The 18,260-nt window shown below is 45.9% G+C and overlaps 1 protein-coding gene across 1 annotated transcript in view; it reads left to right on the top strand.

Moving 5' to 3' along the window:
• The first annotated feature begins 12,054 nt into the window (after positions 1–12,054).
• Positions 12,055–18,260, top strand: part of PLGRKT (plasminogen receptor with a C-terminal lysine) — a 44,193-nt gene continuing 37,987 nt past the window's right edge. The window contains exons 1-2 of the mRNA XM_006115141.4: positions 12,055–12,341; positions 13,794–13,885. Coding sequence (XP_006115203.1) covers positions 13,805–13,885 — 81 coding nt within the window. The 5' untranslated portion in view covers positions 12,055–12,341; positions 13,794–13,804. The remainder of the gene's footprint in view (positions 12,342–13,793; positions 13,886–18,260) is intronic.

The following is an 18,260-nucleotide window of genomic DNA, read 5'->3' on the forward strand; positions in this document are numbered from 1 at the left end:
GCAGCCTGCTAGGCAAGGCTGAGAGCTTCTCAATGAGGCTTTGATACCTAATCCCTTTCACACAGGGCTACTCAGGAAGGGAGAGGCTTTAAAAAGCCCACTCCTAAGTGACTACAGAAACTAGTGAATAGGGGAGTTTCATGAGGGAGTTTGGAAGGACACTTTGCATCTTTAAACTTAACTAAAACCAAACTACCTGATTTTAAAAATAACTGTCAAGAAACTAAATAACTTTAGGAATAAAAAGAGAATACAGGCAGACTATTTGTTGTTTTTTAAGTTTTTACTTTATACATGCAAGTTCCCATTGGAGTTTATAGATTTTGCAGTGTCATGTTGCAAGCCTTGATATGTTAATCTTGCTATTTCCCCACAGTTAACCTTTAATATCTGTTTATGGTCTCACCTTCGGGAGTGTCTGCCTGTCTCCAGGGTTCATCAGTTCAGTTAATTCAATTCAGCCTCAGACACAATGGATGTTTTCTGGTTATCCTCCAGGTTCCCAATTCTTCTTGACCATCCGGGCATTTGTGATGGCTTTCACACTTACACACATTTCCTGCACTTCACCAAACAATTTACAGCGTATTCCAGAGAGGGATTACATAGTTACTAGAAGGCACAATTTAGTTTACAATGCAGACAATGGGTGCAGTTTAATATGTAATGTTAACAGGAAGCAATACCTTACAGTAAACATTATCTAATCATGAGCGATAGCGTGAAAGAGAAGCATACAGAATTTATAAGCAGATCATTAAACATCAAACTTATATTCTTGTACCAGTACTAAAATACTACATTTTTGCTACAATACGTGTGCATTCAGTGCAAGGAGCCCTCAGAGACTTCATACAGACTTTGGAGACCAGGAGTGCTTGAATTAGAGGAGCTAAGGGAGGCAGAGAGGTACATCAATGTGATTTTCCAGGATATAGTGGAATAATTCCATCCCTAGTCAGACTGCCTTTGTGTTGTTGAGGAGGATAAAAGGCTCAGGGAAAAAGAACATACAACTGGAGCAGAGAGAAATAATTCCATAGTTTGGATCCTCCTTCCAGATGATGTTGTGGTATCCCCTCGCAATGAGGATAACTCTCCAGGGAAGATAACTCCAGTTATTAGGAAAATGCATGTGTTAGTAATGGGGGATTCAACCATTAGAAACATAGACAGCTGGGTTTGTGATAACCAGGAGAACTGTATGGTGACTTGCCTTCCTGGTGTGAAGGTTGTGGATCACGTGAAACATCTAGTGCTGGGGAGGAGCTGGTAGTCATGGTACATGTCAGTATCAGTGACATAGGGAAGAATAGGAGAAAGGTCCTGGAGGCCAAATTTAGCTTGCTAGGAAAGAGATGGAAATCCAGAATCTCAATGGCACCATTCCCTGAAATGCTTCCAGTTTGACGCACTGAGCCAGGTAGAATTGCAGGGTCTCAATGTGTGGATGAGGCGATGGTGTAGGGAGGAGGGGTTTAGATTTAGATTGGGAACTGGGAAAACTTTTGAGATGGGGGAACCTATACATGAAGGATGGGCTCCACCTACGCCAAAATGGAATCAGATTGCTGGCATTAAAAATTAAAAAGATTGTAGAGCAGTTTTTAAACTAAGGGCTGAGGGGAAAGCTGACAGGTGAGGAGGAGCACATGGTTCAGACAGAGACATCCCTTAGGGGAGAGTTTATTAATAGAGATTCTCTATGTCCTAATAAAGAGGGCATAAACAATCCCTACACTTTGGGGACCTCTGCTTTCAAACAAGATGAATAGAACAATAGACATGCCTCTTCTGGAAGAAATCAGCAGCTCGTGATTCTGCATTTGGAATATGTTTTTGTACCCCCTGAAGGATTTACTTAGTTTGTATAGTGTTGTATTCTTTGGGGAAGCAGTTGCGCCATCTTGTGAGCCAGGAAAATATAGCAGGAAATGTCCCCTTACTATCAATGCTGTGTGCTTCTACATTGTAACTAGGATCTTGTTTTCAATACCAAGTTTTACAAAACAGTGTGAGCATACACACTGCGATGTGACTTTTATCAAGAAAAATGCCGAGTGGTTGTGGGGTGCTGCTCCAGCCCTCTCTGGCTAACCAGAACTACGAAGCATCACCCGTTAAGGGTGATGTTCATCAGTTAACCTTTCACATCCCTAGTTTACAGAGGGAAAAAGCATGAACACCCACTGGAGATTTTTGTTTTGTTGATGTTTGGGTGTTGACATAAGTTTTGTAGACAAACATTGGTAGGGAGAGGGGGGAGAGAAAAGGCCCCTGCCAGCTGTGGAGGGAGAGAAAGCACCACACTGCCAGATGGGACCCCTCACAATGAGCCTCTCCTCAGCCCCCGGCCGTCACTCTCTCCCCCCACATCTAGCCTCCTGTCCTTCTACATCCTCAAGCACTGTCCTGCCTCCTGCATCCCTGACACTGCTCCCTGCCCCATAGGACACGAGCAATACTGTGTAAGTCTTCTAGTTATATATAAATGTATTGTGTCAAATTGGTTGAAATGCATAAAGCTGTAATGCAATAATAATCTTCAATTACAAAGGAAAGAATGCTAAAGAAATATTCTTAGTTATATGGAACTATATGATGTAGGAAGCTAACTGATCCAAAAACATATATAATCTTATATGAACACGTCAGATTATAGACCAGCAACGTTTCCTGCACAGAAACATTTAATTTTTCCTTCACTCTCCAAACAACTGTTCCAACTTTCATTAAAATGAATAAAAAGACCTCATGGACTTCAATGGAAATTGAATTGGACCCTAAAAGATGTTGTCTTTCTCTTATATTTATAGAACTTTTAATTGTGCATTTATACCTACAGTTTATGAGCCATTTATAAAAAAAATTGCAATGAATTAGTTTCCAAAAATTAGGCTCCTAATCCATAGTGAGGCTCCTACATATAAGTAGCCTGATATTCAGAAGTGGTAAATCCACACTAGTCCCACCAAAACCTACATCCCTAGCCTCTGTTTGTCTGGAAATGGATGACAGGAGAGGGATCACGTAAGGATCACCTGTTGTGTTCCCTCCCTCTGGGGCATTTGTTATTGGCCACTGTTGGCAGACAGGATGCTGGACTTGATGGACAGTTGGTCTGACCCAGTATGGCCATTCTTATGTTCTTATGGGGGTGCAAGTGCTCATAATCTTCGAAAAACAGGCCACTTTTATTTAGGAGCAGGCCAATATAGATACAGGAGAACCCAGGTTTGAAACTTCTAATTTCTGTCTTTTTAGGTTTTGCTTATGTCCGTATGGACCAAATGTCTCTTCACCTTAGGTCACATTTTGAAACTTTTGTCATCAACCAAAAACTGAACGTTGCCAACACCTGCGATTTTTATTGTGACAGCTCCTGGAGAGACGTGAACTTTCATTTGAATAAATTAAGTTCCTAGTCCTTGTGGTTACAGGGAAAGGATTAAAAGTCCTCCCCTCCTCCTGCTCATGAAGTTCAGAAAACCAGAAAGCAAATGAGATCCCACACTGTACCAAAAACCAAACAAACCTGGTGCCCTTGCCAGCTTTGTGTTTCAGACATAAGGAACTGTTGTTTTAGCATGCCGGCATTACTGCTTCTCCTGACAGTAGTATCCTCACACTCTTCACTCCCTGGTGACAACCAGCAGCACACCTCTGCGCTCACCACAGGTACTTTTTGTTGCTTGTGGCACCACCCAGCAACTCCTGATCTTGTTGTGGGAGAGGAAAATGAGAAGGAGTCGGGCTGGCTGGCAGGAAGGGTCTGCCCCAGACAAGGTTTCCAGGTGTCTAGTATTCTACCGGACAGTCCGGTATTTGCCCTTTTTGTCTGGTAAAGAAAATCAGAGAATACCGGACACGTGCAATGTCCGGTATTCTCTGATTTTTCAAGAAGCCCCACGCATGCGCCATGTCAAAGGGGGGCCCTGCGAAATTGTACTGCCCTGGGCCCCGCAAAATCCTCATCTGCCCCTGGGCGGGGGGGGGGAAGCGGCTGGAAGGCGGGGCCACAACTGGCGCTAAGAGCCTGTGATTGCGCAGAAGCCTAGCAGGGGGCTAGGAACTCCCAGCCACTCCCCCCGCCCCAGCTAGGCTTCTGAAGCGCCCAGAGTGGTGATCGCAGCCCTGCTTCCCAGATGGGGACTCCCAGGCTGGGAGGTGGGGCCGCCATCGGCGCTGGGAGCCTGTGATTGTGCAGAAGCCTGGTGGGGGCAGGGGGAGTGGCTGGTAGTCCGCCCCCGCAAGGCTTCTGTGCAATCACAGGCTTCCACTGCCGATCGTGGCCCCAACTCCCAGCCTGTGAGTCCCAGCTGGGAGGAGGGATTGCGATCGCTGCTTATCCCGCGTTCCCCCCCCCCCTTTTTTTGCTTGACCAAAAAATACTGGGTGTCCGGTATTTTTTGGGAGACCATCTGGCAACCCTAGTCCCAGACATTCAGCTCTCCCTGCTTTGAGGCTCTCTCCTGACTGAGGTGGTGTGCGCCGACCGACCGTAGTGTCACAAACAGCTGCCTTTCAGAAGTCCACACCTAGAGTGTACTGAGCATGCTCAGTAAGAGCTGCTATTGCTGCTGCCTTCACTGTGCCCTTCCATGGCTTCAGACACTGCTCCCAGCTCTTTACCATCATTAAAAAGGGGGTCAGAGGGCACATCGCGGGGGGGGCGGGATGGGCAGGGTGTGAGCAGGGGGCAGAAATTTACCAGCCTGGGAGCATCAATTAACTTTATGATGGGGCAGAACAGGGGCTGGAAGGGAAAAATCAGGCAGGTGTACATGTGTGTGTGATTGGAGCTGGGGTGAGATGGTGCCAGCCCCTGTACTGGGGTTTTCCCCTCTATGATGGGGCAGGGCTACCCCTCACAGGGAATTCCCCTGGCCCAGCTAGCAGAGCGGGCCCCACCCCTACGACTCTGCTGGGCATGCTCAAGAGAGAGGCTGGGGATAAAAGCTGGGGAGCCAGTCAGGGCTGACCGCCAGAGGGGAAGGAGCTCAGTCTGGAGCTCCTGAATGGCCCCTGCCACAGCAGCTCCCACCTCAGCCTCAGCAGTTAGGGTATGTCTACACTACGAAGTTAGTTCGAACTAACAGACGTTAGTTCGAACTAACTTTCATAGGCGCTACACTAGCGCTCCGTTAGTTCGAATTTAATTCGAACTAACGGAGCGCTTAGTTCGAACTAGGTAATCCTCATTCCACGAGGATTAAGCCTAGTTCGAACTAGCTAGTTCGAATTAAGGGGTGTGTAGCCTCTTAATTCGAACTAGTGGGAGGTTAGCCCTCCCCAGGTTTCCCTGGTGGCCACTCTGGCCAACACCAGGGAAACTCGTCTGCCCCCCTCCCGGCCCCGGACCACTTAAAGGGGCACGGGCTGGCTACGGTGCCCGTGCCAGGTGCAAGCCTGCCAGCACCCAGCCAGCAGACCCTGCACCTGGCACAGATCGAGCCACTCACCCGATGCCCCCCAGCCCACCCCTCTTCCCGGGAACAGGCTGGCGGCTCCCGGGAGCTTGCCCGGGACCGCAAGTGGCGGGCACCCGCCTGGGCTAGTGCGGACATCGTGGACCTTTATGCCCCATCATAAAGTTAATTGATGCTCCCAGGCTGGTAAATTTCTGCCCCCTGCTCACACCCTGCCCATCCCGCCCCCCCCCCCCGCGATGTGCCCTCTGACCCCCTTTTTAATGATGGTAAAGAGCTGGGAGCAGTGTCTGAAGCCATGAGGAACTCCGCTAGTAACCTTCCTCCAACCTGACAGTTCACCTTTCAGTATGACCCACTGTAGTCTCCCCTTTAATCAATTGCTTATCCACTACTCAACTTTCATATTAATCCCTATATTTCCAATTTAACCAATAATTCCCCATGTGGTACTGTATCAAATGCCTTACTAAAGTCGAGGTAGATTAGATCCACTGCATTTCCTTTATCTAAAAAATCTGTTACTTTCTCAAAAAAGGAGATCAGCTTGGTTTGGCACAATCTACCTTTTGTAAAACCATGTTGTAATTTGTCCCAATTGCCATTAGCCTCAATGTCTCTAACTACTTTCTCATTCAAAATTTTTTCCAAGATCTTGCATACTACAGATGTCAAACTAACAGGCCTATAGTTACCCGGGTCGCTTTTTCCCCCTTTCTTAAAAATAGGAACTATATTAGCAATTCTCCAGTCAAATGGTACAATCCCTGAGTTTAGAGATTTATTAAAAATTTTTGCTAATGGACTTGCAATTTCATGTGCCAGTTCCTTTAATATTCTTGGATGAAGATTATCTGGGCCCCGCAATTTACTCCCATTAAGCTATTCAAGTTTGGCTTTTACCTCGGATATGGTAATATCTACCTCCATATCCTTAGTCCCATTTGTTATGTTACCATTATCCCTAAACTCTTCATTAGCCTCATTAAAGACTGAAGCAAAGTATTTGTTTAGATACTTTTTAAGTAAAGTTTAGTTGTTAATTTAAAAAAAATTAATTTTAGTTAAGTTTTAGTTTCTTTAGTTTGTTTGATGAATAAAAATAATGTTCTTTATGATTGAGTATTCAATAAATGTTCGCCTTTAAAAAAATAAAAAATAAATTCCCTGGGTGCACACCCTAATGAAATGTGCTGCGCACGCCTATAGATTATCATTGGCCAATGTATGTCATGGCACTATTTGTTTTTATTTTAATAGCTAATGCTCAAAAACGTTTAAGTACATAGAAGGAATTGCTAAAACCAGTAACTATGTTTTTATTATATCATTATATCAAGTACTGTGTTTTTATGCTTCAATTTTGTAAGTTGGAGTTTTTTATTTTATGTTTTTATCCCCATTCTGTTCCTGAACCAAAACTGATCACAAGATAAAAAACAATGAAAAGTCGGGGAAGGCTATGCCTAGACCTCTCTGAAAACTCCCCTAGCCTCACGTGAATCGCTCCATTAGTATAAAAAATGGAGACTAGAAAGTCCAAGGTAAGAACCACTTTTTTGGGATCCATAAAGCAGGGAAGCATTGCCAGGTGTGAAATTCCTGCTGCAGATGACACTGGACCCTCAGCCACATGCACCCCAAAAAGTAATGATCACAACAATTCTAGCAGAAAGTCCTCTCTTGGTATCCAAAATACTGAAGCTACCTAATTGTAGGAGGGCCTGCAGGCTGTGATGCTTGGGGTTCCCTCCCTTCCCCGGGGCGAGCCAGTGCTGATGTTCTAGCCATTGGGTGGTGGAGTTCCAAGGCTTGCTGCCTCCTCGTATTGTGGTACCAATTTGCCCTGTTGTGTGGGGTGGGGGGAGGAGCACCTCCAAACCTCATGGGCTGGATCCATGTTAGTCACGGGTTGTTAGCCACGGGTTGCATGCAGCCCACGGATGCTACTTAGCAGGGAGAGGATGCGGCTCTTTAAACAGCAGTGCAGGGAAGCTCTAACTTTATGCTATATCTTTATTCACTATGGCTATGTCTAGACTGGCATGATTTTCCGGAAATGCTTTTAACGGAAAAGTTTTCCATTAAAAGCATTTTCGGAAAAGAGCGTCTAGATTGGCAGGATGCTTTTCCGCAAAAGCACTTTTTGCGGAAAAGTGTCCGTGACCAATCTAGACGCACTTTTCCGCAAAAAAGTGGCTAGTCTAGACACAGCCTTTTAGTCTACATCCCAGTTGCTCCCAGTGGCTAGGAATTGCAGCCAGTGGGAGCATGGGATGGGGGGCAGTTGCCTGTAAGTGCAAGGCTATGCGGAGCCACCTGCACCCTCCCCTTCCCAATCTGTGCTAGGTAATTGTCCCCATCCCGTGCCCCTCTTCCTGCCCAGAACATGCACCCTTAGCCCCCTCACTCATCCCCAACCCTCCTACAAAATCTACAAGCCCCATGCTCCAAGAAAAGTTAACCTGGCTCTGGTGGAAAGCCCTGAACCTTGGCTCCCTCCCACTTGGCATGAGTGAAGTGAAATGAGCATCCTCTTCTTTTTTTCTTGCTTCTGAAGAGAGGGCCACATCTGTGGGTTTTTTCTCCTCCCTGGGGGGCAGGTGAGCGTTTTGTTTTTTTGTTGTTGAGTGGTTGGTTGGCTGGTTTTCTTTTGCTTCTCACCTGCGTGTTGCCCCGACCCAAATAAAATTCCCCAATAGCATGCTAGGAGTTTAAGGTGTTAGAAAAAAAAACTTGCCCCCCCCCCCCCCAGTAAAAAGTTTGGCCAGGCCACTCTTGCTATAGTGGGCTGCAGTACTCCTTGGGAGAAACCGGCCACACCCTTCCTGCATACCATTGCCTTTAGAAAAAGGGAAGGTGTGAAAAGGGGAAAATAGCCTCAGACTCTCCCACCCGTCACCTTGGCGTGAGAACTGTGGGGCTTACCTGGTCGCATGAAACCTGCTCAGTTTCGGCCCAACCCCTGGGACACAGACCCCCCACTTGGTGACCATTGGGCCATATATGGTAAAATGCAAGCGCGGGAAAGCGATGTGCAGATTTGGGGATAAATACCCATCGCACAGTTCACTCGAGGAGGTCTTCGCAACATACGTACTACCATGTGTGTGCCTTCCCGTATACTTGAAAGTGCTGCCGGCCTGATCAACCGACCAGCCACCTCCCCCGAGTCTCGGGCATAACCAAGGCCTTCGCAACCGAACCGATATCTTTGAAATGTTCCGTGTGCTGTGTAAGTTGGTATGTATGATTTGATTTTTTCTTGTTGTATAAGCTTAGTGGTGTAGTTGTTTTGGGTAGTACATAGAGTTTGTAGTTATCACTGTTATTTAATTAGTGTAGCTGGATATTTTTAGAATAGAGACTATTCCCCTTGCCATTCCCATCCTTATATCTCTGACACGTTTAACTAGAAATCACAGAATAAATATAATAAATACTGTAAATTCATTATTAACACTGTCTATTAAAAATCGCAGAATAAATACTATCAATTCATCACTGTTATAAATAAATATTTTTTATTTGATAAAACGGTCTGCCTGGTTCTGTCCTTCCCCCCTTGGGTATGTATCATCAGACCTGTGATTCTCCAGACATAGGGAAGGGGGGAAGGAGGAGGATACTCATTGTTTAGTCAGACACACAGCCTCTGCTTGAACCACAGATAAAGCACTGAAAAGTCAGGGATCTGCTCGCTAACCCTCCTCTTCCCCCACAGACAAGGGTGACAGAATTAAGGAAACACCCCCAGCCTCATCTGCATTGAAGATAAGACAGACAGACATCTCCATGAGCATACAGAATGGAGAACAGCATGTCCAAAGTACGAATCGCACTGAACTATGGGATACCAAAAGCAGGAAAGTGCTACCTTGTGGGAAATCTCTGCTTCAGATGCTATTAAACTCGTGTCTGCACACACCCAGATCAGTAATTATCAGATCCACTGTAGTAGTAGATACTCAAGGTCTCTCACCAAAGGCTCTAAAGTAAGTTGTCATGGGATAAGAGGGATTTTTGTGGAATGGTAACTGGTTAAAAGACAGGAAACAAAGGATAGGACTATATGGTAAGTTTTCACAGTGGAGAGAGGTAACTAGTGGGGTCCCCCAAAGGTCTGTCCTGGGTCCCATCCTATTCAACCTATTTATAAATTATCAGGAGAAAGGGGTAAACAGTGAGGTGGCAAAATCTGCAGATGATACCAAATTGTTCAAGATAGTTAACACCAAAGCAGACTGTGAAGAGCTTCAAAAAAGATCTCACAAAACTAAGTGATTGGGCAACAAAATAGCACATGAAATTTAATGTCGATAAATGTAAAGTAATGCACATTGGAAAAAATAATCCCAACTATATATACAATATGATGGGGACTAATTTGGCTACAACTACTCAACAGAGAGATCTTGGAGACATTGTGGATAGTTCTCTGAAAACATCCATTCAGTATGCAGAGGTAGTCAAAAAGGCAAATAGAATGCTAGGAGTCATTAAAAAGGGACAGAGAATAGGACAGAAAATATCTTATTGCCTATATATAAAACCATGGTATGCCTACATCCTGAATACTGTGTACAGATGTGGTCGCCTCATCTCAAAAAAGATACATTTGCATTGGAAAAGGTTTAGAAAAGGGCAACAAAAATGATTAGGGGTTTGGAATGGGTCCCATATAAAGAGAGACTAAAAAGATTTGGACTTTTCAGCTTAAAAAAGAGGAGACTAAAGGGGGATATGATAGAGGTCTATAAAATCATGACTGGTATTGAAAAAGTGAATAAGGAAAAGTTATTTATTTATTCCTACAATATAAGAACTAAGGGTCACCAAATGAAATTAATAGGCTTAGGGTTTAAAACAAACAAAAGGAAGTTTTTCTTCACTCAGTGCAGTCAACCTGTAGAACTCCTTGCCAGAGGATGCGGTGAAGACTAGAACTTTACCATGTTAAAAAAAGAGCTAGATAGATTCATGGAGGTTAGATCCATCAATGACTATTAGCCAGGATGAGTAGGAATGGTGTCCCAAACCTGTTTCTCTGGAGGTGGGTGACAGGGGAGGGATCACGTGAGGATTACATATTGTGATCCCTCCCTCTAGGGCATCTGACATTGACCACTGTCAGCAGACTGCATATTGTGCTAGATGGACCTTTGGTCTGACCAAGTATGGTGGTTCTTATGTATGTTCTTACTCTGTTGATATGCAAAATGCTGAAACTGCATAGATGCATTATTCTCTCTCTCCCAAGGCATACCACCCATAGCCATGAATGATCGATTTCTATTTCCTAGCCTCAACAAAAGTGTAGACTACTCCCTGTATAGAATAGAATTCACATTTTGATTAGCAGAAGAACCAAAAGTTTGATCCTACCAAAAGTCACTGTAAGTTTTGTCATCGACTTCAGTGAGAGCAGAAGAAAGTCCAAAATGTCACATCTGTTAAACTGTTATTTTACACTAAAAGTAAACTAAATTGTAACACACTCACCAACCCCCCCCTCTCTGGGGGCAGGGTGTTTGGCTGGGGGGCAGGGGGCAGGAGCAGGCAGGGGATAGGTGTCTCTCCAGGGTGGATGAGGCAGAAGTGGACTGGGAAGAGGTGTCTCTCTATAGGGGGCAGAAGCAATCTGGAGGTGCAGGATCTCAGTGGAGGGGGTGCGTGAAGGGGTTGGGGGCACAGGGTCTCAGCATGGGGGGCTATGAATGAGCAGACTGGAGGTGTGGGGTTGGCTAAGGGGGCGTGTGAGGGGGCTAGGAGTGTGGCGAGGGTGGAGGATATGTGGCTCCCACTCTTCTGGAGCATGGGGGGGGGGAGAGAACGTGTCTCTCCCATCCCCACCCAGAGCACCAGGGAGGGGGTAGTGGGAGGCTGTGTAACCCCCCGGAGGCTACGTCTAGACTGGCATGATTTTCTGGAAATGCTTTTAATGGAAAAGTTAAAAGCATTTTTGGAAAAGAGCGTCTAGATTGGCATGGATGCTTTTCTGCAAAAGCACTTTTTGCGGAAAAGCATCCATGCCAATCTAGACACGCTTTTCTGCAAAAAATCCCTGATCTCCATTTTCGCGATCGGGGCTTTTTTGCGGAAAACAAATCTCAGCTGTCTACACTGGCCCTTTTGCGCAATACTCTTGTGCAAAAGGGACTTTTGCCTGAACGGGAGCAGCATAGTATTTCCGCAAGAAGCACTGATTTCTTGCAGTAGGAAGTCAGTGCTTTTGCGGAAATTCAAGCGGCCAGTGCAGACAGCTGGCAAGTTTTTCCGGAAAAGCGGCTGATTTTCCCGAAAAACTGGCCAGTCTAGACACAGCCGGAGAGGGAGGCAGGCGGCTGAGGGCGGAGGATGCAGAGTGACATGGTGACATTACTCTGTTGTCCCCAAAACGGCCGTTTTTCGGGAAAAAAGCTGCAGCGACCCCCCCCCCGTTAGCAGAAGCCGAGCGGAGCCCGAACTCGCGTGTCAGGCAGCGCGACTGGGGGCGGGTTTGGGAGCCGCTGCTTGGGACGCGTCACCGGCCCCGCGCCAGGAGCCTCGTGAGTGCTGGGGGCGGAGGTGCCAGGATGACGACGGGGGGGGCGGGGGAGGACAGACGAGGTGGGGCCGCCTGCCCCGCCCCCCCCCATCCCCGTGGCGCTGTGAAGGCGGCTGGGCATCGGGCGGGCGCTGGCTGCTCGCGGCACCGCCTTCACCTTGCCGCGCGCTGGCCCTTTAAATCCCCGGCGCGCGCGCGCCAGGGGAAACGCAGGGCAGCTCGCTCGTTGGCCACGCGCAGAGGGTCGGGGGGTTCTCGCTAGAGCGCGCCCCGCCCCGCCCCCTTCCCGAAGGCCGCGCGAGGAAACTTGGGTGGGAGGCGTCTCCCGAACGATCGCCTGCCCCGCGAGACCGGCGGCCCGTGCGGTGAGGGGCGGGGGCGGGAACACGCGGCGCTGCACTCGTCCCTGGTGGCAGGAGCGGGGCTGGCAGCGGGCTGTGCAATGGGGCGGTCTGGTGGGAGTGTGGAGGGCATGTGGGTGAGATGCCGGTAGCAGGCTGGGTCGTGCTGGAGGGTGGTGGGGGATTGGAGGAAATGGGGATGATGGTTGTTGGGGAGCAGGGGTCCAGGCTGTGCCCAGGAATGGGGAGTTGCAATTGCAGTGAGATGGTGTGAAAGTGGAGAGCAGGGATCGGGCTATGCAGCAGCAAGAAACCATGTCTGCCAATCTACCCCCTCCCCCAATTTGGTGCTAAGGAGAGGAACCCTAAGTTACGAACAAAATAAAATCCTATACAAGGAACACTAGCGAGCATGTGTTTTAAGCACGAAGTTCTGGTCTAGGCAGGCTTTTCCAGGAGTTGCAGGGAGCTGTTAGTTTCTATCATGTTGTGTTTTGCCTGTCTTGTGCAAAACTTTGTTTTTCTGTTTGAACAAGTTGCAGATAATAAATGCTTTGGGAACAAGAACAACCAGAAGGGCTCTCAGAGGAGCTGTTACAATATTATTCTCTGAAGCAGTTTTCCATTTTTATGGTTGGAGAGGATCATTTAAGCAGAAATCATCAACCATGAAATAATAAGATTGCTTTTATCAATACCTTTTCCCCTGTCTGTTGATGGTGTTTTGAAAAAATGTTACTAAACAGCTATTAAGGAAATAAATTGTCATCCATGTCCATGTCTTTTAGATTTCTATACCACCTTCATTCAAATCCCTTCTAAAACCCCACTTAGTCTTCCATGTCACTCACATGAACTGAATTATCTTATCATAGTTATAGTGACCCAATCAAGCTGTCACCTAATTATTGCAACATCTGATTTTTTTCCCCCCTTAAAATACACCCCTCCCCACACACAGCCTGGCTATGTCTACACTACCTCTTCTTTGCAGAAGAGGCAATGCAAATGAAGTGCAAAAACTAGCAGTGTAGATGGATCTGTTTTGCGCAAATAAAAACCTTTTGCAGAAGTTCTGCATACCTCCTTTTTTGAGGCATAAGGATCTTGCACAAAAGAGATCCATCTCTACACTGCTAGTTTTAGTGAAAAAAACTCTTCTGTAAAAAGCCTCCGGCAGAGATTATACAAATGAAGCATGAAAAGTTGTTAATGAGCGCTTCATTTGTATTGCCGTCTGTAAAAAAAAGAGGCAGTGTAGACATGGCCCCAGTGTTTGCCACTCTTGTCTAACTGTAGATATGATACAATGAGTTATAAAACTTTTGGGTGGTAGCCAGCAGCAAAGTCCTTATTAACAGAGTCTGTGCTATTAAAGTTGTTTATTGTTCCTATTGTGAGAGAAACATTCAAAATAAACTTCAGTTGTTGTGGTTAGTGTTTTAAAACACTAAAATCTACCTTTTATAACTACAGTTTAGATCAAAATGGGATTCATCTTTTCAAAATCTATGAATGAAAACATGAAGAGTCAACAGGAGTTCATGCTCATGAACTCTCGACTTCAGGTAAGCATTTGTTGTACAAGATCTAGAAAAGCTTCCAATTTTTCATCTGTTTGAAAAAGCTTACTCTTGAAGCTTTAAAGCAGACATGGGGAACCTACCGCTAGCAGGCTTCATCTCGTCCCTGGCTTAATTTGATCCAGCCAATGGCATGTCTCCGCGTGGAACCTCAATACCCTGTCCCTTCCTCGTGGGGCTGGAGCTCCAACTTAAGTGTGAGTGAAGGGGTGGTTTTGTTTTTCTGTGTTTTGCTTCACTGTTGTAGTTTTTTGATTTGTTCCCCAATCCTGCTTTCAAGTATTGAGGGTGGAGGGCAGTGCAATGTGATTTTGTTTTTGTTTATTTGTTTTTGTTTAACATGATTATAAATAGGGAAAGTTTTATAGCAAAAGCCCTTATAGCATTTTTCATCAGCTAACGCTCCCTGTGAGATGGGACTCAGGTATAGATATTAAATGACTTATTCTAGCTGGTTCCTAAAAATCCAGTCCTGTAACATGATCTTAGTGTAGCTGTGAGTAGCCCCACTGAGCTCAATGAGGCTGCTGTTGTGTAAAATCGTATATTTAGTGAGTCAGTAGCAGAGGTGCTAATAGAACCCAGTGTTCTACTCCAATTAGTGGATTCCAAAAGTTAAAACTAAAATATGTATTTAAATGATCTTCCCCCTCCTATCCATAGGCTTTGTCTACACTTCTATAATTAAAGCACTGCAGCAGCTCTGCTTTAAAGTGAAAGTGTGGCCATGGCAGGAGTGCTGGAAGAGAGCTCTCCCAGTGCTTTATATAAACCACCTCCATCACGAGATTAGCTAACTGTGCTGGGTGTGCCCATTTACATGAGTGCTTTATAGTGCTGTAATTTGCTGCCCTCAAGGAGGAATGGGGGAAAAAGGGGGATCTTTTTTCATACCCATGAGCCAGTAAGTTGCAGCATGGTAAAGCAGCAGTGTAGACTTAGCCATAAACTCCAGTTAAAACTAGCTTTTCAGGTTTGTTAGCTTCATTAATTCTAAGGTAATACCAAGGCTGCAACTTGTCTGACTTTTCCTGGCCATGCAGCCAAGCTGATAAAGACCAAAGGTTATAGAGACAATACTGGATGATTTTAACTCTCCAGTTTATCATTTAATTTATTAGTGTGGCATAATGGAGATGGGGAAGACAGCTCTTGATGCTGAAATCCGGAAGTAAGCAATAGAATTACTCCGTCTTATCCAGGCAGCAGTGCCCTTGTCTGATGTGCTGTCAAGCAATGTCCCTTCTCCTCTTTTCGACTCATGTGCAGAATAAATTTTTCTGTGTGCATGCAGGCATGTGTGAATGTGCTCCACAATTAAAAACAAAAACCTAGCTGTCGGCGCTCTGCTAATCATCTGGGCAGCATCTGAATCTCTCCTGAGCAGCCACACAAGTGTACAGCTTACAGGAAACATTGCTGTCAAGTATTTTAATATTTTGGGATGACATGTCTACACAACCCACATTTTTGGACTGCTGGGTGTGAATTGCAGCATGCACCAATGGTGTGCTGTAACTTCGCCATGGAGACACTATAGGTGCTGCAGTTGACACTCCTGTAGTCCAAAATGCCAAGCATTGTAGACATGCCTCTGACTTTTTTCAGTTGGCTGTAAGTCAGTGGGGAGTATATAGTCTAAAGTTCTCTGTACGCTTCTGAAGTTAAAATCAAATGCAGTGTAATTTAAAAATACATCTTTCAGTACAAACAGTTGATGGATTTTACACTTAAATTGCCAGTAGGTGGTGTATTTTAGCTTTTGGAAGTGTTGAAGATGAGTAGATATTTAATATTGATATTTGTATATTTCACATTTAAAGTAAACTGAATATTTGGAGAAGATATTTCCGTCATTGGAAATTATGGGGAGGGGAACATGTGTATGAGGAAAAACATGGTACAGTCTTATAGTAAAAGTTGAAAGTAACAACAATTTTCCTAATGAAGAAAAAGCTGGCCTAAGAATACCGAGAATATATTAGGGATATAAGTGAGGAGTTGAGTTGAGTCCTTGACTACTCGCTTTCTTCCCCCACCTCCCCCCCACCCTTGCTGCCTCTGTATCAGAGGCAGTGGGGAGAGAGGGAACAGGAGCTCGTGCTGGGACAGTTACTGCTCTAGCAGGAGACTGGGCTGCCACAAACAGGGACTCAGGCTGGTCTGGGACTGCTATGGCTCTGCATTTTAAAAGCAATAAGAGCTGCCCCGCTCTTAGTACATTTAGAATGCAGAGGTGCAGTGGTCCCGGCTTGTACTGGTCTGGGATCTACCCCTGCTGCGGCTCTGCAATTGAAATGTAGCCAGGCTGCCTGCTCATCTGGCTCCTACTACATTTAAATTGCAGAGCTGTAGCAGGGATAGCTCCTGAACTGGTTCAAGCCAGGACAGAGCACCTTCCCTTATCAGCTAATTGTGTAGCCGATACAAATTGTATCGACTACACAATTAGTCAATCACCCGCCTCTTAACATCCCTAGAATACATTTTCATCTTCTGTTGTTTTTGAGTCAGGAAAAAATTCAGACTCATATTAAAAAAGACATTTCTCAAAGCAATCTTCCTTATCTCACATCGCTGTGAGATGGTTGAGTAACAGATAACCTTTGGTGTTGTCACTGTCTGCAGTGTAAGACAACCTACTCCTTCTTCCCACTTCCATAGAAAAGCTGTCATTCACTAAAATACTTGGAAGTTTCTTCGTAAGAGCTTGTCCTCTATGAGTTAAATTGGCATTGCTGCAATTCGTGCAGCAGCATTGATTTAGCGAATCTAGTGAAGATGCAGTAAGTGAATGGGAGAGTGTTCTGCCATCAATGTGCTATGGTGTGGACCGGTGGTTCCCAACCCAGTCACAAACTTTCGGCGGGAGAGTAGATTTTATTTGCATATAATGGAAATAAAATACTTATGGTCCCCTGACTCTCAAGCCCTGCACATTCCCAAACCTCTGACCTGAACCCTTCTTTAGCACATTTACCTAGCATTGCTCGTGTCATTAAAGTGTGTTCCCACTATAAGTCACCCCAATATACACCCGTTCCATACTAAAGTCATTGATGCTTATAGGAACTGATGCATCATAAGTCCTTTCATTCCCCGCTCTTAAGTTGGGAATTGCGCAAATGGAAGTCAGCCATGGAGAAAAAGTTCCCTGCTTTAAGTTGTTTTGCTATAAATCCAAGTTTTGTGGAACATATCTTGGACTTATAGTGAGGACATCCTGTAGTAGAGAGTAATTGTAGGTGTCCTAATGCATAGAGGAAGGATCAATTAATGTAATTTTCTGTTTCATGTCCATTAAGAAGAACAAATTGGTCATTGTAAGCTGTTTGGGAACAGGGACTGTTGTAGTGGTTATATTATAAGAATATTGATACATAATTTTGTGAACACTGTAGATCAGTGGTTCCCAACCTTTTTTTATGCTGGGGACCGGCAAACCCATTCATAAACTTTTGGTGAACCGGCAACATTTTATTTGCATTTTCACTATGCCAAAAGCCCTGACACCACCCCCTCCTCCCCTGACCCACTGTGAACAGCTGGCTTCCCATTCCCTTACCCCTTAGAGCCTCCCACCACCATACACTGTAGGGCCAGTCTCCTGTTTTTGGCCACACAGCCCTGCAGCTCCAGTCTCTGCCACCACCTGCCATGTAGCTGCGGTCCCAGCTTTGGGCCTGTCCGCCATGTGGCCCTGCCACTGGGAGCAGCTGGGGCTGCGGCTGCATGGTGGCTGCTGGGGCCATACCGTGATACTAAAAATAGCAGCGTGATCCTGCCTCCAGTCCTGATATATGGGGCAGCACACCCAGTATTCCGGGACTGAAGCTGGGGCCGCAGCACTATTTTTAGTACTGTGGTCTGGCCACAGCAGCCACAATGCAGCTGCAGCACCAGTTGCTCCTGGGGGCGGGGCCACGTGGCGGATGGGGCTGGAGATGGGAGTTGAGCCAGGGCCACGGTGCTATTTTTAGTCCCACAGCCCAGGCTCCAGCGCTGGCAGCCATCACTGCTGCACCCTGACCCTGGGAACAGCTGGGGCCATGGCTGCGTAGCTCTGCTGACGGGGTTCCTGCGGCCTGGCAGCCAGCAGTTGGAGGCTGCAGGGGGACCAGCAGTTGGGAACCGCTGCTGAAGAGGAACTGGTCAGTGAGGTACGGTGACTGTAGTTATACTGTACTGTTAGACTATCCTGCATGGTTATATTCATCTAGCATAGTAAGGGACAGTTGGAAGACCAAGCAGAAAAGCAACACAATGACTATACCCAAGCAACCTCACAACAAACTCTTGGGGATGAGGAGGGTAATTCCAAGCATGATCTAGTTTGAGGCAGCAAAGCTTTCTGCTAAGG

This window comes from Pelodiscus sinensis, chromosome 6 (assembly GCF_049634645.1).
Source record: "Pelodiscus sinensis isolate JC-2024 chromosome 6, ASM4963464v1, whole genome shotgun sequence".
Classification (NCBI taxonomy): Eukaryota; Metazoa; Chordata; order Testudines; family Trionychidae; genus Pelodiscus; species Pelodiscus sinensis.